Source organism: Mustela lutreola, chromosome 5, assembly GCF_030435805.1.
Source record: "Mustela lutreola isolate mMusLut2 chromosome 5, mMusLut2.pri, whole genome shotgun sequence".
NCBI lineage: Eukaryota > Metazoa > Chordata > Mammalia > Carnivora > Mustelidae > Mustela > Mustela lutreola.
Genome location: NC_081294.1, coordinates 90541832 through 90567341, shown reverse-complemented (window position 1 = coordinate 90567341; position 25510 = coordinate 90541832). Strand labels below are relative to the sequence as shown.

Genomic DNA, 25510 nt, shown 5'->3' with positions numbered 1-25510 from the left:
GAGCAGAGAGCCTGATGCAGGGCTCAATCCCAGGACCCTGGGATCATGACCTGAGCTGAAGGTAGAGGCTTAACCCACTGAGACACCCAGGCACTCCGGGAGTATCTATTTTTTTAAAACACACTTAAAGCAAACTTTTTGTTTGTTGGTAAATTATTGAGAGCTTTCCCTTTTGAGTTATCTCTATTATCCCCTCCCTTTAACATTATATGGGAAGTCCTAGGCAGTAAAATAAAGCCAAAAAAAAAAAAAAAGAGAGAGAGAAAGAGAAAAATGAAAGGAATTTAAACTGTCATTCACAGATGACATGATTGTGAGCATAGAAAATCCAAAGGAATCTCTAACCAATTATTAAAATTAAAGTAAACTTAGCAAAATTGCTGGATATGAGGTCAGTTGCATTTCTGAATTTGAGACACAAAGAATTTTGAATTTGGGAGTATTATCATTAACAATTGCATCAGAAATCATCATATTCCTAGTAAGAAATTGAAAAGTGTACAAGACCACTCAACACCACACCGATAACTATAGAATAATTATGATACAAGTTAAGATTTAAATAAATGGTGGGATATACCATATTCAAGAATTAGAAAGGTCAGTATTGTAAAGGTACTAGTTTTACCCCGAGTGATCTATAGAATCAGTGCATTTCTAATAAAAATATTCACAGGACTCTTTTTTATGAAAGTGGGCTAAGACCATAAATTTAATTACACTAATTAAGGTGGTGTGGTATCAATAGAAGTAAAAAAAACAAAAACAGTGTAACAGGATAATCAAGAAACACACCTTACATATACCTCATTTGATTTATGACACAAGTAACCCTGCATTATGTTGGGGAAGTAATGGCTTTGAGAAAGATTGATAAATCGAACTACATTAAGATTAGGAAGCTCTGTTCATCAAAAAACATTAAGAGAGTAAAAAAGTAGGCCATGAATTTAGTGGGAGATGATATATGTGACAGATGCATACATCTGAAAAAAGACATATATAAATTATATAAAAAATAGAAAAATTAAAAGACTGGAAACCCATAGAGAACTAGGCAGCAGAATTTTTTTTTTTAAAAGATTTTATTTATTTATTTATTTGAGAGAGAGAGAGAGAGAGAGAGAAGCATGGGGCTCCATCCCAGGACCCTGAGATCAGGATCAGAAATCAAGAGTCAGGGGCACCTGGGTGGCTCTCAGTGGGTTAAAGCCTCTGCCTTCTGTTCAGGTCCTCCCAGGGTCCTGGGATTAAGCCCCACACTGGGCTTTCTGCTCAGCAGGGAGCCTGCTTCCCACCCCCTTCTGCCCCCCTGCCTGCTGTTCTGCCTACTTATGATCTCTGTCTGTCAAATAAATAAATACAAGTTTAAAAAAAAAAGAAAGAAAGAAAGAAAGAAGTCAAGAGTCAGGTGCTCAACCGGCTGAATTACTCAGGTACCCCCAGGCAAAACATTTGCTTAGGCACTCTATAAAAGAGGATATCTAAATAGCTAATAAATAAATACACTCAGCTTCTTAATTGAGCATGTAGATACTTTAAATCCACAATGAGGTACCTTTCTACATCCTCCAGAATAGCTAAAATTAAAGGATCTGATAAAAAATAACAAGTGTATCTGTTGCTGTTGAGATTACAGTTGGTAAACAGATATGGTATCAACTGAGGGTTTCTTGTTACCTAGAAGATACATTTTTGAGTATATAAATGCATACATATGTGTACCAAGGGACATTTATAAGAATGTTCATAGCAGCACTATTCATGATAACCAAAAACTGGAAAAAATTCAAATGTCCGTTACCAGTCAAATGAAATCTGGCACATTTTACATTGAAATACTATCTAGCAATGACAAGGGAACACTCAATTCTATATCAATAAAATGTATGAATTTTATATAATATAGAACAAAATAATCAGACACAAAATAGTACTTAATATATAATTCCTATTCAAAAATTGGCAAAACTAAAGTGATAGGAGTCAGTATGGTGGTTATCTTTCTTGGTGAGGGTTTGAAAGAGGGGTGAGGGTCTTTTGGGTGTTGTAATAGAAAGTTTTATGTTCTGTGTTATTTGTTTTAATTTTTTTTTTACTATATTTCTTTTTTTTTTTGTTTTTTGGTGTTTTTTTTTTTTTTTTTAATAGAAATATTTGTTTTTTTTCTTTTTTGTTTGTTGCAGTTTGTTTGTTACTTTGTTATAATGCAGGTGTGGTTACTTGAAAAGTCTCCTGAATTCTGGAGCTGTACCCTTATGATCTGTATACTTTTCTGTATGTTACTTATACTTCAGTTAAAAATGTGGTTTAAAGATTAATAGCCCATACCATACATTTGCATTTTCTTTCATTAACATTGACTTCTTTTTAAAAATCTAAGAAAAAATATTTTGATTTCAAATTTTCTTTAGAACATAAATGTTTTGCCAACCAAAAATAGTGTTTTGTGGGGGTGTCTGGCTGGCTCAATTAGTAGAGCATGTAACTTTCAATCTTGGAGTTGTGAGTTTGAGCCCCACGTTGGGTGGAGTGATTACTTAAAAAATAGTATTTCATGAATTCATAGTTCTATCTGATAGGCAAAGCATTTTATTGATAAGAACTCTGAAAACATTCGATAAGAAATAATTTCTTGTGCATGTGCTAGGTACAAAGAAAAATTAAGAGGGCATGATATTGTCCTTTTCCACATCCTCTATCCCTGTCACTAATTTTTCCTATTAATGCACATATTATATATCTATCATACTTTTACTTCATCTGAGCTTTCCATAAATGTGTTTTTATGTGTTTTATAGACTTCTCTGTTACACATTAGGGTAAAAAACAACTTTTCTCATTCTGAGTTTTCTTAAAATTTTGGATAATGGAATATAAATCAGAAAATACAGATGTCGGTATCCAGGTCATGTTCTCTAGAAATGAGTAAGATTCGTGGATATATTCAACAGTATGTATTCAATTTCTGTTACATGTTAAAGCTGGGGATTCATTGCCAAGGAGCTTCAGGTTAGCAAAGAAAACAAATGATTTAACAAGAAATAACAGTGAAGGCCAGAAGGGACTATCATGATGAAAGTGTACAGTGTTTTAGCAGGATCACCTAACCTATGGAGAATCAGGGAAGGCTTTGTAGAGCAAGTGGTGCTCTGGCTTTTGGCTGAAATGAAGGATGATGAGTCCATAGAAGGAGTATAAGAGTTCCAGTCCTTGGAACAACATGAGAAAACTCTTTGGGGTAACAGTGAATGTGACATTTTAAAAACAGAAAGGTACTCACAGTGGCCAGAGTGCCAAAGGAGAGTAGCCAGAGATAAAGCCCAATAGGTAAGCAGTGTCTGTATCATGAGGGGCCTTGTTATTTTTATTTTTATTAAGTAGGTTGAATATTTTCCTAGGAGAAGAAGCTAGCTTTTTAATAGTCTAAGCGGTGGCCAAAAATGAAAACAACAAATTGCTGTTTTAGGTGAAACAGTCTGGATATGTTTCCAATTGGCTTTAAGGTAGCAAGAGGAGAGTCAAAGAGACCAGGGAGGAGGTTGCAGTAATCCAGGCAGGAGTGAGTAGATCCTTGCTTGACTGGAGTAATGGCAATGGGATAAATAGATATGAGAGGATTACAGACATTTGACAGGAGTTGCAAGTTGATAAGCTATCAAAAGTAGTGAAAAATCAAGAATTTCAGGGAAATGCAAATCAAACCCACAGTGAGATGATCATTTCATACCTTTTAGGATTGCTGTAATCAAAAAGACAGTAACAAATGTTGAGTAGGATATGGATGAACTGGAACAATCATAAATTACTGGTGGGAATGTAAAATGGTACAGCTGTTTTGGAAAACAATTTCGGGAAAGGTAAAACATATATTTAGCATATGACCCAGGAATTCCCAAAGCAAAATGAAAACATAACTTCATTATACCCAAAGCAAAATGAAAACATAACTTCACACAAAACTTTTAGACAAGTGTTCATAGTGGCATTATTCAGAATGACCAAAGAGTCTAAACAAATAAAATGTTCATCAACTGACGAGTGGGTAGCCATCAAATGTAATATTATTCAGCAATAGAAAGAAGTGAAGTACTGATACATGTTAGTGTGGATGAACCTTAAAAACATCATGCTGAATGAAATGAAAAAACATTATGTTACATGAAAGATTGCAGAAGACCACAGATTGTATAATTCCATGTCTGAAACATCAAAAAATAGGCTAATTTATAGAGACAGGAAGTAGATTGGTAGTTTCCTAGGGGAGAGGGTAGGAAGAAATGGGGAGTGCCTGTTGATGGGAATGGGGTTTCTTTTTGGTGTGATAAAAATGTTCTGAAGTTGATTTTGGAGATGATTGTACAACTCTGAATATACTAAAAACCATTAAAGTACATACTTTGAATGAGTGAATTGTATTTCAACTATAGCTCAATAAAGCTATTATTTAAAAAGAGCAAGAATTATTCTCAAGTTCTCTATGTTGGGCAGGTAGGTAGAATATATTGTTATTTGCTAAGATAGAGAAATATTAGGGAGGTATTGAGTTGAATTTTAGATTTGTTAAATTTGAAGGATTCATAAGAAATCCAAATGAAGATAATCCAGGAAGTGAGCTATACATATCTGGTATTTAAGAATGTGGTCTACACAGAAAATTTAGATTTGTGTCACCACCATATAGGTGGCAGTTGAAGAGAAGAGTACATAGAACAAAACTTTGGGAAGACCAAGATTAATAAGACAGGTAAAGGAACCAAAGCCTGTAAAAGATAAGAGTAAGCGGAAAATCAGGAGTATGTGATATAATGGAACCAGTGAAAGAGATTGTTTTAAGGAAGATGGAGTAATCAGCTGTGTTGAATGTTACTGACAGGTTAGGTAAGATAAGATCTAGACTAGGTGATGGTAGCTATCAGTTTTATGGGAAGAGTAGTATGAATGGGAGTAGTGGAGATAAAAATAAGATTGTGGTAAGTTAAGAAATTCGGGAGCTAAGAAATGAGAGCCAAAGTTTGGATTCGAAGAAGAAGAAGAAAGAAAATTAATTAGGGATAGAGCATGAAAGGTTTTTCTTTTCCTGTCTTGGGGAGAGGGTTACTGTTAAAATGAAAGAAACGTGAACATTTTTTAATGCTGATGGTAATGAGCTGGTTTGGAAGCAGAGTTTTTAAGTGTCCTGGAGATAAAGGAGATGATGTGTAGCATGAGATAGTGCTGAGGGGGATCTGAACACAGGTAGGGATATTAACTTTAAATATGAGGAAGGATAGTTTTTCCATGATAACAGGAACAAAGAAGGAAGAAGGGTAAATGGAAGCAAATGTGTTTGTAGGTTTATTGATAAGACATATTCAGTGAATTTTCATTGAATGACTTTCTGATTCCTCTTTGTAATCAAAGATCAGATCACTTATTATGACCAAGTGGTGATATCCGTGGATAGTGTGGAAGTTTGAAATAGCTGTGAATATTGCAGAGAATAGTAGTGAAATATAATAGGACTGGCAGTCAATACTGAAAGTCAGCACTGATGAATGATCTTTTATAGTGATGGCAGTTTGCTTTACTGTAAGAATCTCTTCTCTTGGGTTAAAGTAGAGGTCAGCTGGGCCCATGGCCTCTTTCTTTGGAGGGGGGGGCGCTCTTTCTTGTCTATGGCTGCTTTGACCCTACAGTGGCAGAAATAAGTAGGTGGTAATGACAGAAATGAGTAGTAGTCCTCAAAGCCTGAAAAATATTTAGTCTTACCCATTACAGAAAAAATTTGCTGACCTCTGGTGTAGATCAGTGTGGATAAAGGTACAGAGAAGGCAGACATTTGGAGTCATCCAAAGTTAAAGTCTCCACGGAGTGAAAGAATTAATGACAAAGGAGTTGGAGATATGGTGGGATGCAGTATTGAACCTCTGAATCCATGCTGAAGAAGGAAAAAAAGCAAAGATAGGAGGAACTGATAGGAGTTTTGGGTTATATTTGGATGTCTTGGAAATAGTTGGGAAAAACTAAAATGAAAATGGTAGAAGACTGTGGTCATACATTGAAATTGCTAATGTATCATACCTGAAATGTATGATTTTGAAGAAAGAATGAGTATAGGTGATGAGAGTGCTGGGATACGGTAGCTGAGGTTGAATGGGACTGAGAGGCAGAGTACTGACTGGATCACCTGTGTAGACGATGAAGTTCCCCAGACTGGAGTAGTGAGGAAGATGGTGAACCAGGTGGTTGTCTTTTCTTCATCTCTCGAATTTATTAGAGAAAAACTGTTTCTCTCATAAAAGGGACAGAGTGCAATAAATAACATAGGATTTATATTTTTTAAAGATTTTATTTATTTATTCATGAGAGAGGCAGGCAGAGGGAGAAGTAGGCTCCCCACTGAGCAGGGAGCCCAGTGTGGGACTGGATTCCAGGACCCTGGGATCAAGACCTGAGCCAAAAGCAGACACTTAACCAACTGAGCCACCCAGGCACTCCAATAACATAGGATTTAAAATTAACAGGTTTTTGAGGGTATCACATTCCTATGTGTAAGTCAAATAAATCACTAATGGTCATTTAAAAATTGGTAACAATGTGGAAATAAATAAAATGTTTACTGATTTTGTGACTATAATTAAGACTTAAAAATTTTTAATGTCTTTTGATTATCAGACTGCAGATATATTTAATTTTGAAGAAACCGTTTATAGTCATCATATGTCTCCAGTTGCCACCAAACACTGTTTGGTAGCAGGTTTGTACCTATACTCTTTTTCTTTTCAACATTTTGAAACTTGCTTGCTCTTATTACCTAGTTAGTTTTAATATAGATATTTAAACCCAAATGAACATAATTTTTTTTTTTAAAAAGCTCAAGTATATGCTATATTTACATTCAGTTTTATTGGTATTGTGCAAGTCGGGCACTGTGCTAGTGGCTAGGATTCAAAGATTAAGAAAGTATATTTTTGTTCCCTAAGGAGTTAATTTTCAGCCACCAAAATTTCAAAGATTTTACATGAACAAAATTTGGTAACTTTTTCAGTCCAACACAATTTAAAAAATGGAAATTATTTTCTTTTCCTTTGTTTATTGTGTTTATTCAAATTAAACATCCATTTTTATGAAAGCACCTACAAAAAGAATTTTTATGTGTGACGAAGAAAAGTGTTTTTCTGGTATCTGGTATCAGGTCCCTATGATTCCATTATTTGTTTGGCACTGCATGAATGTCTTCACCTGCAGACGCTAGTCAGTTGCATCATCTGTAGAGAAGAGCTGGGCACTAACTTGTCCTCAAGGTCCACTCAGACTGTCGCCAGAGTCTGTGGAAGTGTATCATTAATATGGAAAGTCTGAGGCATTAAGTAAAGTTATTTGATATAGTAAAATAACATAGAATCGTGCATATACATTGTAGCAATGCAGATTTCCTGGTTGTGATACTGTGGTATAGTTACCTAACTTTAACAGTGGTTGGGACAACATGGGTGAAGTGTACACAAGGTCTCTCTGTCCTATATTTGCAACTTTCTGTGAACCTATTATTTCAAAACTAAACATTAGACGATAATGTAATAATACAGCTCTCTTAGTGGTAAGGTATAACTGCAATTACATTTTCTAATTATAAACATTTAAAATGATTTGAAGTATATTTTTGGCGTACTTTTTTTATATTTCCGTGTGGATACAGAGAAGATATTATGTGTGATTCATAATAGTAGTTTCTTGTTTCCTTTTGGTGATGATTTATAAGAAAATTATCTTAAACCATTTTTGTTTTTGTTTTTACAGTTGGTACTAGAGGGCCCAAAGTACAACTTTGTGACTTAAAGTCTGGATCCTGTTCCCACATTTTACAGGGTATTTTTCTTTATTTGAAACAACAACTACTTTGAGTAAACCATTCAATAAAAAGAAACATTACTAACAATGTATTCTTTGTAACTGACATGACTGATGTATTTTGTGCTAGTTGTTAAAAGTCAACAGGGAAATAAAGATCCTTCTGTGCATTATTCTTATAAAACTGAACTATTGAGGAGACATTTATATAAACAATACCCATAGGGTAAACTCAAAGGATATGGGAAGTCTAGCTGAAAATCTTATCTTATTTCTACATTAAAAAAAAATTATTTATGATACTTACATTGGTACATTTGTCTTATGGGCATTGTTTAGTATTGTTCTTGCTAGGTGCTTTTTTTCCCCTGAATGCAAATATTTTAGAAAAAGCTATTAAAGTAATATTTTGGTTAAGATATATTAATTTGAATATTTTTGCTACTTATCAGTATTAGATCATCGATTCTAAACAATGGAAAGATGGCTTGTAATTTGGAAATTTACATTTTTACTCATCCCCGAAAAACACATAATATGTCAAGAGAATTTTGTGAAATGGACAACATTTGTTTTAAATTGTCATGAATCTCTAGTAATAATGTTAGGTCGATGAAAATACCTACTTTGAATAGTTCATCTAGGCAAAAGTGAATTAAAATGCTGAAGTCAATTATCCAATGAATGTGCTTTCTAGAAAAGAAATTTTATCCAAATGCTTTCTACAATCATGAATTTTTTAAAAAAAATTCTATTATAACTTTCTGAAAAGTTAGAAGTCATTTTTTATTCTCTAGAATGTTTAACTTGTATGGTTTGCTGCAGTGGATTTTTTTTGTGGTAGATACAAGTAAATGAGCTTAAGCTATATTACTTAATGGTGGATTCACTTTTGAATCTAACAGCTGTATTAAAAAAGATTCATTTGCTCTTTCCAATGTGAAACCAGGCCATTTATAATGAGATAACATGTGTGAGAAATGCCGCACAGACTTCATATTAATATTTAAACATAGATTATTATAAATGTGAAAAAGTAATGATCATATCAATTTATGTTTAGTAGTCTTCACTTTCTTCAAAATCAGACATATTTAATTACACTGTGTCTTTTGATTTTTCAAGTATTTACAGACTTTTCATACAGTTATATTTGCAGGTCACAGACAAGAAATATTGGCAGTTTCCTGGTCACCTCGTTGTGAATATGTCTTGGCAACTGCAAGGTAACATGCAAATTATTTGGTTTTGAAGTTAATAATTAATGATAAAAATTTCAAAAACACTATTTTTTAAGATGCATATTTAGTTATTAATTAGGCCCTTTAAATAATTGAGTTACAGTTTTTAAGTTCTGTCACTACATATCTTGAAGCGCTCACCTTTTAAAACACAGAAAACAAGAGAATCTCTAGCAATGCAAATCTACTAGTACTACCTGTAAAAAAAGTATGTTGCTATTTTTTTCTACCCGAGTATAAGTCTTAATTTTAAAACAGTAGCATTTTAGTTCATTTTCTTTAATACAGAATTATTTTGAATCTGATTCAACATTTATTAATTGATTCAATTTAATAATATGTAATGACTACCTACAATGAGCCAAGCAATTTAGTCCCCAGAGAAGCTTCTGTTAATAGTTTATAGACTGTGATATTAAGATCTATGCTTTCTGAAATAGAACAAGTCTAGAATAAAGCTGTAAAAAGGCTGCCTAAGGAGGTGTGAAGGTGAAAAGCTAGGTGCTGGTTGTGGGTCCATGATAGGGCAGATTTATATTATTCATGCCTTACTTGGTTTTCCTCAAACCATGGGAAAGCTAAGAGGCTTTCAGTTCTCAGATGGACCTAGTAATCATGTTAGGAATCAGATAAGTCCAAATTTTATCTGTTTCAGAAAGTACTTAAATCCTCAGACTCATCCCATTGTAGACTTTTCCTCAAGCTGAAAAGAAAGAAAACCATTTTGAAAATGGGAAATGCTAGATTTTTGCTTGCTTTTCTAATTGGCTAGCTTTGATGGTGATCTGTGAAAAGAATCAAGACTACAGGAAGAGATAAGCCCTGTACCTACAGAAAAAAGATTTATTTAGAAATAGGCTTATAAAATGTGTTGTGTTGCTCTTTGTAATTAAAGGGATCTGGATAAACCCAATTTGTTAGAATATTGTTGAGGTCCTTTTTGAGAACATGATAGCATTAGTTAAAGTGATATTTTTTTTAGGAGTAGTTGAAATTGATATGTGATCATGGTTTTTTGCCTTTTTTCTTTTCACATACTTGAGATAAAAATAAGTGTCAGAATTCTAAGAGACATTAAAGTTAATTCTTGTATATCTTGCAAAGATTGATTTGAGTATAGGAAACCAAATATAAATACATTGTCCTTACTATTACCTTAATTTTTTCATATGAAAAGAAAACACCAAATTCATGCAAAATGAACTTTTTTTTTTTAAAGATTTTTTATTTATTTATTTGACAGAGAACACAAGTAGGCAGAGAGGCAGGCAGAGAGAGACGGACAGAGAGAGAGAGAGAGAGAGAAGTAGGCTCTGCACTGAGCAGAGAGCCCGATGTGGGGCTCGATCCCAGGACCCTGGGATCATGACCTGGGCCGAAGGCAGAGGCTTTAACCCGCTGAGCCACCCAGGCGCCCCGAACTTTTTTTTTTTTAAGATTTTATTTATTTATTTGACAGAGAGAGAGAGAAATCCCAAGTAGGCAGAGAGGCAGGGGCTTCAATCCCAGGACCCTGAGATTGTGACTTGAGCCAAAGGTGGAGGCTTAGCCCACTGAGCCACCCAGGCGCCCTGAATTCTTAAAGTAAAATTAGTTAGCTGCTTGATTGTCTAGAAAACATTTGAGTAATAAACAATAGAAAGGATGTAGTAAAAAGCTTCCTAAGGGACAAGCTCTAAAACTATCTAGTTTTGGTGGAGGAACCATTAAAAACAAAAATCAGCAGAATTCTGTCCTTGTGTGTTTGTTTGTTTGTTTCTTTGTTTCTTGTTTTGGCTGTTTTTTTTCCACTGCTTTTTGCTACTTTTGATTTTGAATATTTGATGAAAAGGCAAAAGTTAAACAACCCAAATGTACAAATATATTTGCACTAATACTCTGAGACTTCTGTATGCCATAATACTGGAAAGGTAGGTGAAGAGTACAGTCACTGTCCTAGCTATATATGTCAATGTAACATCTATTTATTCTTAGTGCTGACAGTAGAGTAAAATTATGGGATGTGAGAAGAGCATCAGGATGTTTAATTACTCTTGATCAGCATAATGGAAAAAAGTCACAAGCTGTTGAATCAGGTAATGAAGAATACATTAATATAGAAATATGCCAATGATAGTATTTTTATATTGAAAATTTTTAATTGAAACCAAGTAATTAATGTATAGGACAAGTTGCAAATTTTATTATTTAAAAAATGCCATTCACGATAAATTGATTTCCAAAAGTACATAACTAAATTATGGTTGTCTTTTTTCAAGATAGGAAGAAGTATGGCATTTCATCTACCTCTAAATTTTCAAATGCAGAAACATTTCTGAATTATGTTGTTACTTTTTTTTCCTCCAGTGAGGTCAACTAATACAAATTCATTGCCACTTAGGAAGCTACAGTAAACAAGGAATAGTAACATTTTGTGGCCATTGCATGAAAATAGAATTTGTAATTTGTATTACACATGTCAGCTGCTATCCTGGTGATAAAGTACCTCAATTTCATTTTTCCAATAGAATTTAATTTCTTTTTTCTTTTTTTTAACATTTTATTTGGTTATTTGAGAGAGAGTGTGTTGCATGCATAGCAGGCATTGGGCAGAGGGAGAAGGAGAGAGAATCCTAAGCAGGCTTCTAGCAGAGGGCAGAGCCCAATGTGGGTGGGGCTCTATCCCAGGATCCTGAGATCATGACCTAAATGAAATCAAGAGTCAGACACTTAACTGAGCCACTTATGTGCCCCTAGAATTTAATTTCTGTATAGGATAAGATTCTGATTTAGAATTAATTGTGAACCGGAAAAATCTTAGGATGAACTGTATACAGTTTTATGATTGTTTTAATAATCTTTTTAATTAAATTAATCAGGCTCTTGAGAATTATGCTTTCTCAAATTTGGTCATTTTGAAGGTAATACAAATTTTAAATCAAACTAGAACACTTATTCTTTCCCTGTTGAAGGTTTTTAAAAATAGCAAATACTAGTATTACTGATTTTTAATAGTCCATGAAATGACTTTTAGATTTTTTTAAAAAATGGAAATATTGGGGCACCTGGGTGGCTCAGTTGGTTAAGCAACTGCCTTCAGCTCAGGTCATGATCCTGGAGTCTCGGGATCAAGTCCCACATTGGGCTCCCAGCTCCAAGGGGTGTCTGCTTCTCCCTCTGACCTTTTCCCCTCATGCTCTTTCTCACTGTCTCTCTCAAATAAATAAATCTTTTTTTAAAAAATGGAAATATTATATGAGAAATTTGTAAGGTACTTAATTAAAAAATTTAATATTAGGCATGCATTTAATTGAGTTGTACAGCACAGCTTACTCTCTGAAGAAAAATCATATTTGGCAAGATTTCTTCCTCTTTAGTTTTCCTGTTTTTCTCCATTTTTATGGCTCTAATTTATATGGCTTATGATATTCAAATAATCCAAATATAATCAACTTGTATATTTTAAGTAATTCAGGTAATTGTCCTTTAATATGTTTAAATAACTGTAACATCAAGCATTAAGTGTGTGCTCACTGTAATAATAGATTAACTGAATTGTATTTTTCATTGCAGCAAACACTGCTCATAATGGGAAAGTTAATGGCTTGTGTTTTACAAGTGATGGGCTTCATCTCCTTACTGTTGGTACAGATAATCGAATGAGGCTCTGGAATAGTTCCAATGGAGAAAACACACTAGTAAGAGATTGTAAATATCTCCAACTTTTCTTTTTTCTTTTTTTTCTTTTTTTTTTGAACTTGAACTCACAGCCCTGTGATCAAGAGTCGCATCCTTTACTGACTGAGCCAGCCAGGTGCCTCTCTCTAACTTTTTGAATATATATTTTTAAAATGGATCTGTGAAATATACTTGGTGTCCTTCTGTAGATTTAACTCTTTTCTGGTCTCTGTATTCCAGTTTTCTTTTTATATTTTTTCATTATGTGAACTAATAACTCTCACACAGGACAGTCCACCCTACCATGCTCCCACCACATTCTCCCCACTTAGTGGAGAATTATTGCTCTACTGTGTGTAATGTGAGTGTGCCATATTTCTCAGGTATGTTAGAGAAGAATAAAAGATTGAGAACTGATATAAATTAAACTTATAGTCAAATTTTATTCTCTATATGACTTGTAAACAAAATCTAAGATGAATGTTATAGTACCAGAAGATACGTTATTTTAATACTGAACTAAATGTGTTTTAAATGTGCTAGATTCTTACATGGTATTTAATTTCTAACACTTTTTAAAAATTTATGTTATGGTTCTTACCAGGTGTGCCTGTGGTTTAATAACTTTCAGAATAAGCTAATAAGTTTATAATTTGGTGGTAATAATAATAGCTAATATTTATTAAAGTGCTTATGTATCAGATACTGTTTTAATAAAAATTAACATAAAACATATACTGAAGCATATAGGATCTTATTTAATCATGAAATCAAGGCTATGAAGGTAGTTACTCTTATAATACCCATTTTACACATGAGGAAATGAGATATAAATGGTTAGGTAACTTGCCTGAGTTAAAACAGCTTTTTAATAAGCAACAGAATTTGACTCTAGATTTCACTCTTACCACAGTGGTCATTATACCAAATACCTTATAGCATTTACTTAATACTTTAAGGCAGGTATTGATATTAATCATATTCCTTTCTTTTTTTTTAAAGTATATTTATTAATTTAAGTATTAAGTTAATACTTAATTAAGTATCTTTCCCCCGCATGGAGCTAAAACTCAACAACCCCTAGATCAGGAGTTGCATGCTCTTCTGACTAAGCCAACTAGGTGCCCCATTTCATCTTCCTTTCTTTCTTTTTTTTTTTTTTTAAAGGTTTTATTTATTTATTTATTTGACTGAGATCACAAGTAGGCAGAGAGGCAGGCAGAGAGAGAGGAAGGGAAGCGGGCTCTCTGCTCAGCATGCGGGGCTCGATCCCAGGACCGTGGGATCATGACCTGAGCCGAAGGCAGAGGCTTTAACCCACTGAGCCACCCAGGCGCCCCTCATCTTCCTTTCTTTAACCTTCTTTCTAACTAATTCTCTTTTAGATACTCTAAATATCACTTATTTTAGTAAATTCTAATTTTACTGTAAGGTCAAAATTGTTCATACTAGAGTTTGCTAATCTCTCATGTACTTTATGAAGTGTTTCTCCATCATATCTCAGACTAGAAACTTGTGCATTGCAAGTTTTAATTTAGAATCTTCCATTCATTATATTTGTATCGTGTTTCTAATCAAGTCACACCTTTCTTTTCTCATTCATTTATTTAATAAGTATTTATTGAGCAAATCTTATTTTCCAGACAATATTATATAGTAGCACACAAAACATAGAAGAGTCCTGTCCTCATGGAACATAAATTCTAGGGAGAGGAGGAAAGACATCCATCCATCCATCCAAGGAAATGAAGTGAGCCATCTGATATCTGGGAAGGCTAACATTCCAGGCAGAGGAAGGAAGAAAGGAGAAAGACCCTGAGGCAGGAGTGTGCTTGGAATACCCAGAGAACATCTAAGAGGCTCCTTATGTTAAAATAGAGGATACAAGAGGAAGAGTACTAGGAGATGAGAAACAGAAGGAAACAAACAGGATAGGATATTGGCTTGTAGGCCTTTTTAAGGGCTTAGGCTTTTTCTTGGGATAAAATGGAAAGCCACTAAAGACCTTTGAGTGGTGATATGTGGGGGTCACTTTGGAAAGGTAGGTTGGCATGTACATCACAGGTGAATGTGATAAGTATAAAGGGTATTGACTGTATATATACATGTTGGGGTGATTTTATTCCATTTTTCTCTCCTTCTTGAGTGTGATGCTCATACCTCATGGGTAGTAGTAAGTCCATATCTTGACTAGTGTGTTTAGAATGGATAATACATTTTAAAATTGACTTGATCTAAGTAGTCATTCATGCAAAGATGACTAGAATAGCCCAGAAACTCACCTCCAGAGGACACTTAAAGGAACTGGGGGACATCAGTCCCAGAAAAAGTAATTCAGTGGAAACACATTGCCTTCAAATATTTAAGGCCCTGTCAGACAGAACTGGAAACAGATTCCAGTCCTGCCATTTAGTAATATGGGACGTTAGTCAGTTTATTTAAGGTGACATTACGAAGGACTACGGTCAGAGTTTTAGTGTCTCCATCTTGTAAATTAGGGTTATTATGTACCTAAACAGTAATTTTAAGGATAAAATGGAAGTATGAAGAGTGGTAAGTTATTAAATTGTTAAGTAATTAAATACCTATTAAATAATAGGTATACCATAAATAACTATTTTTATTATGTGATGTTTCCTTATTAATAGTACCCTAGTGAGTTTTCTTTATTCTATTTTATTTATTTATTTGAGATGGAGTGAGAGAGAGAGAGGGAGAATGAGTGAGCAAAGGGCAAGGGGAGTGGTGCAGAGGGAGAAGGAGAAGCAGGCTCCCCACTGGGCAGGGAACCTGATTCAAGGCTCAATTCAGGGACTTGAGACCATGACCTAAGCCAAAGGCAGACACTTAGTACTCTAGAGTGTAGCTGGTTCTCCCATTTTATGCTTCTCTTTATGTGTTTTCTTATGCTTCCTTTTTGCTTTTCAGAGGGATTCATCTTTACATCTCTTTTTTTCCTCTTCAATAGAAACTTCTAAATCTTAAAAATAAATATCAAGAAAAAAGACATAAGTTAAGAAAACTTTATCTAATCCTGACTTTAAAGTTGTAAATATATTTGTTTTCTTTGGGAACTTCTGAAGCTTATTTTTTAATGTTGTCTTTGAGTAATTTTCTTTACTTTTGATCTGGAAATTAGATATTCTGCTTCTTCAGAGATACTTCTCTGAAGTATCTACATTCTGACTAAAGGTTCTGGACCTACCTCAGTAGCTTGTGTGCTGTTTGTTGTTTTGTAATGTGACATATTTATAAAAACAACATTGCCACATTTCCCAAACACTCTTTCTAGTTGTGATTAACATTTTGGAGAAATAATTCCTGTGATAAATTAGAAGCAATATTGGGACTCCTGGGTAGCTCAGTCAGTTAAGCCACTGACTTTGGCTCAGGTCATGATCCCGGGGTCCTGGAATCAAGTCCCACATCAGGCTCCTTGCTCCGGGAGAGCCTGCTTCTCTCTCCACCTCTGCCTGCCACTCTGCCTGCTTGTGTTCTCGCTCTCTCTTGCTCTCTCTCTCTCTCTCTGACAAATAAATAAATAAATAAAATCCTTAAAAAAAAAACTGGAAGCAGTATTAAATGTGTAAGGATTCTTAGAAAGTCAATAAATTTTACTTAGAATATTTAAAAAATAAAATTTTTAAAAAGTTGTATAATTATTTATAGGTTATATACAAATACTGTTGTGAACCTGTGTTTAATTAAAGGTGAATTTCTTATTTTTTAAATAAAAAAGAAATTAAAAATACAACTTTTCATGTTTTTTTCTCACACCTTATGGATTATCTTAAAGACTTCTTGAGGTGTGGGAACTGTGCTCTGGAGACCATTGCCTTGGAGAACATAACAAGTAGTTGCAGGAAAAATGCACAGGGAGACAGGTTTTGGTCAACAGAAGAACAAAAAATTCATAATAGCTCTTCTGGTGTTGCCTATTTCAGTTACTGGTATTACCATTCACTATGACCAGTGTCTAGAAATTGGAAGGCTACACTTAATTGTTCCCTGCCCCTTATCCCATGTATTAAATCAACTACAGGCTTCTTAATTCTTCCCTCTTAATTGTTTTCGTATCTTTCTTCCCCTTCCAGCTTCATTCTAGCTCCTCATGATCTATTTAATTACTGTAACATTCTTCTAACTTTTCCCAAACTTACCTCCCAGTAGAAGTCTTTCACTGTTTCCTCAATACTTCTAGGTTATTAAAATCTGATGCTTTTGCCTTTTGCCCACAAAACTTTCATAAGCTGTATCTTCTAACTCACCAAGCTTTAGGTCTTGCCACTTGCCATATTTTACTCTGTTGTTATTGAACTACTTAAGAGGTTTTTAAAAATACTTTGCTCTTAAGGCTCCTGGGTGGCTCAGTGGGTTAAGCCTGTGTCTTCGGCTCAGGTTATGATCCCAGGGTCCTGGGATCGAGCCCCACATCGGGCTCTCTGCTCGGCAGGGAGCCTGCTTCCCCCTCTCTCTATCTCTGCGTGCTTCTCTGCCTACTAGTGGTCTCTGTCTGTCAAATAGATAAATAAAATCTTAAAAAAAAAAAATACTTTGCTCTCTTGCCTTTCCATTCCGAGGCACAGACTCCTGCCTTTGCTTTGAAATAGTGTTCTCCTTCCTATTCTAGCTGCTTCTTGCTTTCAGGGTTCATCTTAGACACAACCTCTCTATAATTCCTCTTGTCTAGCTCAGATGCCTCCAAGTACCCAATGCTCACTTGTAGTAGAATGTACTGTGATCATCACCTCGGGAATGAAGGAAAACTAATTTACAATAGTGTGGGGTAGTGGTTTTTGATTAAGGCAATCCGGATTTAGTTTCTGATTCTGTCATTTGCTATCCCAAAGACCTTGATCAAAATATTTAACCTTTCTAAATGTTTTTGTGTAATAATGCTGACTGTCTCATAATATTGTTTTGAGTATTACATGAAATAACATGTGCAAAACATTAAGCACATTGATATTTCCAGCAAATATTAGCATTCAATAATATTACCTGTCATTATTATCATTATGCTGATCATTGTTTGACAATAAAATAAGCTACCTTGTGATGGAATCTCTGTGTCACTATAGGTATTCTTTTAGTGACTAGATTATAAATTTCCTGGAACAGTAAAAGGAATTCATAAAGCAGGGAGTTGGATTTGCCATCATCTTTATCCAAAGTCCCATATCTTTCTCCACTATAAAAATATTTTCAAAGCCTTTATTTACCCCCTTTAAGACATTATAGCCCAAAGTAGCCTCTCCTCTACAGTACTTTCATAATAATATACATCATGCTATTTATTATATATTGGTAAGCATACATAGTCATAAAATGGGAGCCTTAGACAATCAGCTAGTATGTTTGACACATACTGAACATTAGTGAATGATAGATCCTTCCTTTCCTTAATCAGTTACTAGAATTTCCTTCCTTAGGTATTGAAAAGATACGATTTTGAGTCCACAAGTGATTTGATCAAAGCAATGATTTACAAAGATTAATAGCACTCTAAGTTGCAGGATGGGGTGGGGAATGCCTAAGGATGAAGATAAGAGAGCTAGTTCAATATTCATACCTCACTTATGGGGCGCCTGGGTGGCTCAGTGGGTTAAGCCGCTGCCTTCGGCTCAAGTCATGATCTCAGGGTCCTGGGATCGAGTCCCGCATCAGGCTCTCTGCTCAGCGGGGAGCCTGCTTCCTCCTCTCTCTCTCTGCCTACTTGTGATCTCTCTCTGTCAAATAAATAAATAAAATCTTTAAAAAATATTCATACCTCACTTAATACTTTCCAGTTCATATTTGGGAAAGAATGTGGTAGAGTAGAAAGAACTCAGCATTAGTCCTCTGACAAATGTGAATAAGGCCATCACAGTCTACCAGTTCAGAATTTTTCTAGTGGGAGCAAAGAATTTGTAGTTGTGTGCTTTTTCTCCATTCTCCTTCCCCACTGTCATTCTGCAAGCAATTACACATAGAGGGTCAGAAATAAGTTATAAGTTAAATAAGTTATACTTTTTAAACATATATGGGAGTACATCTAGGGACTTCCTGGATACCTTTATATTCTAGGTCCCTCATCTACATTATTCCATCTGATTTTTCATAGTAACTCTGGTAAATGATCCTATTTCTATTTAAGAGATTAGAATAATGAAATTCAGAGGCTAAGTCATTCTCGAAAGAGGCAAAAGAAAAGAAAAAGTGACTGGGGAGTGGAGTGGGTTTCTGCAAACCAAATCTACCAAATTTAACATTTTACTGTTTCATTCTACCACTGCTGCAGTGGAATAGCTGGATGCATACGCTCATTTCTGTCACATGTTAACCTGAAGGGTGGATAAGGCAAGTGTAGTATCCACAGATGATCAGCATATATCCATTTGGGCCTCAGTATGCGCTTACAGATAGATATGGATATAGATATAGATACAGATTTTTTTTTCTTTCTTTCTTTTTTTTTTTAAGATTTTATTTATTTATTTGACAGACAGAGATCACAAGTAGGCAGAGAGGCAGGCAGAGAGAGAGAGAAAGGGAAGCAGGCTCCCTGTGGAGCAGAGAGCCCGATGCGGGGCTCGATTCCAGGACGCTGAGATCATGACCTGAGCCGAAGGCAGCGGCTTAACCCACTGAGCCACCCAGGCGCCCCTTTTTTCTTTCTTAAAGATTTTATTAATTTACTTGAGAGAGAGAGTGAGAGAGCATGAGAGGGGAGAAGGTTAGAGGGAGAAGCAGAAGCAGATTCCCTGTGGAACTGGGAGCCCAACAGAGGATTTGATTTCGGGACTCCGGGATCATGACTGGAGCCAAAGGCAGTCACTCAACCAACTGAGCCACTCAGGCACCCTGGTGTGTGTGTGTGTGTGTGTTTTAAGATTTATTTATTTCAGAGCGAGAAGAACTCAAGGAGTGGGAGAAGGGGAGAGAGACTCTCGAGTGGACTCTGCTGAATGCAGAGCCTGAATGCAGGGCTTGATTCCCCAACACTGAGATCATAACCTGAGCCAAAATCAAGAATTGGGAGCTTAACCCACTGAGCCACCCAGGCGTCCATTTATATATGTTTATAATTATACACACACACACACACTCCCAAACGACCTTTACAAAAAGGCAAAAAAAATAAATCACTGTCTAAACTCTAGTGTTGGGGCACCTGGGTGGCTGAGTGGGTTAAAACTCTAGTGTTAGCCATAGTATTGAGAGTCTTTGGTGATCTTCCTGCTGATAAATCGTAAATGTTTGGCTACTGGTTTTACACTTATTCTGAACTGCTTAATCTAAATTATCAACAGGATAATTTCAGCACTATTAGCGCTATCAATTTATTTTGCCCAAAGCTTCTCAGACTTTAATGAGCCTTTAGATCATCTAGGGATCTTATTAAAGTGAAGATTCTTGTTCAGTAGGATTGGGATAGGACCTGGAATTTTCTTTTTCATACTGCTGAAGAGATGCTGATATTGGGCTTGCACCTTTGGCGTACAGGTGCAGAATTTTTATTTTTGTCCTAAATTGCAGTTTTGTGTGAATATATATATGTATTTGTGTTCTGTGCTTTTTTATAACTAGTTTTTATCCTTACTTCCTGCATAGTTTTCATAATTATTAATTACTATGTAAACTGTAGAGATATTGTAACACTATTAGGAGTTTATATTATCATTAGCTATTTTGCCATTCTAGGTAATGCTGCATTGAATTCCTCTGAGTATATAGCTTTTTCCTGTTTAATTATTTTCCTAAGATAAATTCCCAGGAGTAATTACTAAGTCAAGGAGTAAGAATAACTTTCTTTGTAATGGGTACAAAGTTTCAGTTTTGCAGGATGAAGAGTTCTGGAGATTGAGGATAATGAAGGTTTGCGCAATAGTGTGAATGTACATTGAACTGTACACTCAAATACGGTTAAGGTGGCAAATTTTATGCCATGTGTATTTTGCCACAATTAAAAATGTTTTAGAGGCACCTGGGTGGCTCAGTCGTTGAGCATCTGCCTTCAGCTCAGGTTGTGATCCCAGGGTCTCTATCAAATGATTAAATAAAATCTTTTTTTTTTTTTTTAATTTATTTATTTATCAGAGAGAGAGGGAGAGAGAGCGAGCACAGGCGGACAGAATGGCAGGCAGAGGCAGAGGGAGAAGCAGGCTCCCTGCGGAGCAAGGAGCCCGATGTGGGACTCAATCCCAGGATGCCGGGATCATGACCTGAGCCGAAGGCAGCTGCTTAACCAACTGAGCCACCCAGGCGTCCCTGATTAAATAAAATCTTAAGAAAAAATATTTTAAAATAAGAAGAGAATTATTCCCTCCCCCCAAAAAGAACATCTTTGCATTTTGTTGCATAATAAATAATTTGGCCTTTTAGAAGGATTGACCAACATGTGCCACCAACATGTTACCTCACTTGTAATGGTATTCACTGTCTCAAGGTTTCTTGAAATTTTTTGCTAAATGGTCTAAAGTGATTAAGATTGCCTTAATTTACATTTTATTTCTAGACTGGCTTAAATGTAAGCATTCACTTTTGTGGATTTTTTTACTATTTGTATTCTCCTCTTATGTGAAACATATATTTATGTCATTGGCTCTTGTTTCTTTGTTATAACCTTGATCATTTTCTACAGATTTAATAACAGCCCTTTCCATAGTATGTTATATAATATTTTAAGTAAATATTTCTTCTAGTCTTTGTTGTCTTTTTAATTCAGACTTAAGATATGAGTAATGTTACGATTTTACATCCTGCAGGTAAACTATGGAAAAGTTAATAATGACAGCAGAAAAGGATTGAAATTCACTGTCTCCTGTGGCTGCAGTTCAGAATTTGTTTTTGTACCATATGGTAGCACTATTGCTGTTTATACAATTTACTCAGGAGAACAGATAACTATGCTTAAGGGACATTATAAAAGTGTTGACTGCTGTGTATTCCACTCTAATTTCCAGGTAAGAATGATCCTTAAGGGAATTTAAAATGTTCAGGTAGCTAGCTTGCCAGACTGGTTATATACAGAAGAGTAAGGTATGATTTCAGTCTGAGAAATTACACTTGTAATCCACATTTGAGCTAGGGTTTCTTGAATAGAGGATTATACAAGATTAAGTTTTAGATAGTATAGGATATTTGCATGAATCAGTATAGTACTGTGAAACTTGACTGAAATAAATTCTTTCTTCTGCATATCGATTCCATTTATTTACCAGATGAAAATATCTAGCAAATTAAAAATAATGTCTTGCAGTCAATTTTTTGGGAAAAGATGGAACACTGTGTCTAATCTCAAAATATGGTTTTATAAAAAACTGATTTATATGTGTGAGTCTATCTTGGATTTTATTTCTAATTTATTTCCTGTCAGTGGCTAATCATTTACTTTTGAGTTGACCTTTCCCTTTCATTTTACCAACAGCAGATTTTTTTTTTCCAGAGAATATTAGCACAAATTACCTCACGTGTTCCTTTAAATGAGTCTCTAATATAGCAAAACTTGGTATTTTCTGTATTTTGTGGTAAAGAAAGTGAGGTTCATGAGAGTTAAATACTGGTAGGATGAAAACTATGGATTATTAGAGCTAGGAAGGGTGTTATCACCTGGTAAAGTTCTTAATCATTTATTCATTAATGCTAATTACTTAATTTGTGTCTGATACTACAGAGTAAGATACACAGTGCTTATTCTTCAGCCAGCACACTACATGGCAATAGCCACTATTAAAATATTCAAATACGTATTTTACTTTTTGTTAAATAACTATTGCACCAAGCACCCTAAGAGACCACTAGCTTCACCCCCTTTCCTGAGGCCTCCTAGTTTACACCTCAGCCCAGCACCTAAGAGGGACTGTCAGGATCCCGCTTCTACTCTTTGGCTGTTATGTCTGCTGGTCAGTATCCTGATGTACTAGTTATTAAATATTTTTAGTATTACTTCTGAGAGAAGAAGACTAAGACACCAGAGAAGTGACATGCATTTCCTCAAACCTGCAAGTAGTTATTCACAGAGCATGGTTGTCTATTCAAGAAACTCTTGTATGTCTTTTTTTATGCCAAGTCACTAAGAGACACAGCAAAGATTTTAAACCAGATATACTGACTTAAATTACTGCTTTCTACCAAATCAGAATTCCTAACACGTGTGCCTAGAATAGATCAAAAATGTGCCAAGATACTGGTCCCATCAGCCCCAGGAATAGCCGGGATAAGCTGGTCACAGCCAGAAACCTGGGCTAGTTGCCTCCTAAATAATCTCATTTCTCTAAGCTACGTACACAGGCTTGAATCACTGCACTACATCACACAATTTCCAGCTCTTACCCCATTATATTCATTATGATTTTTGAAAAGGAGAATAATTCTAAGTCTCAAAAGCAAAATAGGGTAGTACTTTACATCCACTTAGCAGTAGAACCCTTTTTCAAATTAAATACTACACAGAATTTACAACCTGAAAGCAAAATTGATAGTTATAGTAGTTCTATCATAACCATAAAAATCTAACAAGATATACCTGACATTGAAATAAATAATGATAGGGCGCCTGGGTGGCTCAGTGGGTTAAGCCGCTGCCTTCGGCTCAGGTCATGATCTCAGAGTCCTGAGATTGAGTCCCACATCGGGCTCCCTGCTCAGCGGGGAGCCTGCTTCTCTCTCTCTCTCTCTCTCTGCCTGCCTCTCCATCTACTTGTGATTTCTCTCTGTCAAATAAATAAATAAAATCTTTAAAAAAAAAAAAAAAGAAAGAAAGAAATAATGATAGTACTGGGTTATAACACATTGACTAAAATAAGGATACATGAATCCATTCAGGGATAAGTAAGTAAACAGTAAACTAATACATTGGAAGTCTAATGAGGAGTGGGATGTTTACCTAGTCCCAAAATACCTTCCTACACAAAATTATGAATTACAAAGGTAAAATGTGTAGTTTTACCTTGAAGAAGCCTGGCATACATCACCTTAATCAAATGATCAAAGTTAACATCCCAATTACATGATATTCCTTCAATGATAGTCCTGGCAAAGATATATCACCTCAATTTAATCATGAGGAAACAAGAAAATTTGAAGGGCATTCTACAAAATAACTAGTGTGTATCTTCTAAACTGTCAAGGTCCGGAAGGCCAAGGGCAGACTGAAGAACAGTTCCAGATGGAAGGAAAGTTAGGAGACATGACAACTAAGTGCAGCATATGATTTTAATCTGGACCCTTTTGCCATGAGGGGCATTTATTCAGACAGTTGATGAAACCTGAATGGAGTCTAAGAATTAGCTGGCAGTAATATATCATTGTGAATTTTTTTATTTTGTTGGATGCACTGTAATTTATGAGTGTCCTTATTCAAAGGAAATACACACTTAGCCATTCAAGAGTGACAGGATTCATGTCAGCTTAGTCTCTTATGTTGATTTTTTTTAATATTTTTTAAAAATATATTTATTTGACAGAGATCACAAGTAGGCAGAGAGGCAGGCACAGAGAGAGGAGAAAGCGGGCTCCCTGCTGAGCAAAGAGCCCGCCTGATGCAGGGTGATCCCAGAACCCTGGGATCATGCCCTGAGCCGAAGGCAGAGGCTTTAACCCACTGAGCCACCCAGGTGCCCCTGTTGATTTTTTTTTTTTTAATCTAATTTCCCAAATGAAGACCTAAACTTTTCCCAAAAACCTTAACACTCAATTGAAATCCTTCCATTTACCTGAAGTCCTTATTAGTCATTCTAATTTAAGTCCTCTTTCTTAAAACATTTGCAGAATTTCCTTTGTCTCTATCAGTGTGTCAATATTTAACCACAAATTGCCTTGTAAGCTTATCTGACCAAGTTATCTGGGAGATGTGTGTGTGCATATGTGTGTATGTGTGTTTTTATTCTCAGGAAATTAAATTGCTCAACGGTGCTGAACATTTGAAAATATCTTTGCATCATTCACAGTTAGTGTAACTATATATCCAAGGTTAAACAATACAGTCTAGAATTTTGTTCCCTTAGGAAGTTTGATAATGTATAAACAAATCAGATTTACTTTATATTTTTACATCTATCTTTCCTTTTATTTGTTTATATTTTAAAAAAACAAAAAAAGCTTTTATTTATTGGTCAGAGAGAGAGAGGGGTCATAAGCAAGGGGGCGGCAGGCAAAGGGAGAAGAAGCAGGCTCCCTGCAAGGAAGGAGACTAATGCAGGACTCCATCCCAGGACCCTAGAAACATGACCTGAGCTGAAGGCAGCCACTTAACTTTAGCACCCAGGTGTTCCACATCTATATTTCTATGAATAACTTTATAATCTTAATTTCCCTTTATCTAGAACCTTTATTTTTTTTAGAAAAATACTAATTGTACCATATTTCAAACTTTTTAAGATGAACAGTATTGAAAATAAATAATTGCATACAGAGCAGGAAAAAACTTCACTATTAGAAATGTTTGTGGGCACCTGGGTGGCTCAGTTGATTAAGCATCTGACTCTTCATATCAGCTCAAGTCTTGATCTCAAGGTTGTGAGTTCAAGCCTCATGTTGAACATGTTGAAAAAATAAAATGTTTGTGTAGAAATAAAGAAATAAATTTGTGTGGGGGAAAAAAACCACTTAGTCATTCATAGTTTTACCGCTGCTTATCATTTTTCTGTTTTTTTTTCTTTTTAGACATTTCTCTTTACATAGCCTTTTATCTTCTTTTTAATTGACCGTATGTTCTACATCTTTTTTCCTTCACAAGATGACTCTGTGGCTCATATCCTTCTCTTTTCTCTTGACGTTGAGTATTTTCCAATGTCATT

The 25510-nt window shown here is 35.2% G+C and overlaps 1 protein-coding gene across 4 annotated transcripts in view; it reads left to right on the top strand.

Annotated features, from left to right (window-relative positions):
- ERCC8 (ERCC excision repair 8, CSA ubiquitin ligase complex subunit) overlaps nucleotides 1-25510 on the top strand; it is a 55406-nt gene that overhangs the window by 21338 nt on the left and 8558 nt on the right. For 2 of the 4 annotated variants that reach the window (XM_059175059.1, XM_059175057.1), the window contains exons 5-10: nucleotides 6658-6739; nucleotides 7783-7851; nucleotides 8981-9059; nucleotides 11049-11149; nucleotides 12627-12751; nucleotides 21479-21676. In XM_059175059.1, the coding sequence (XP_059031042.1) occupies nucleotides 6658-6739; nucleotides 7783-7851; nucleotides 8981-9059; nucleotides 11049-11149; nucleotides 12627-12751; nucleotides 21479-21676 (654 nt within the window). The remainder of the gene's footprint in view (nucleotides 1-6657; nucleotides 6740-7782; nucleotides 7852-8980; nucleotides 9060-11048; nucleotides 11150-12626; nucleotides 12752-21478; nucleotides 21677-25510) is intronic. The other 2 variants (XM_059175058.1, XM_059175060.1) reach the window with 2 other exon arrangements.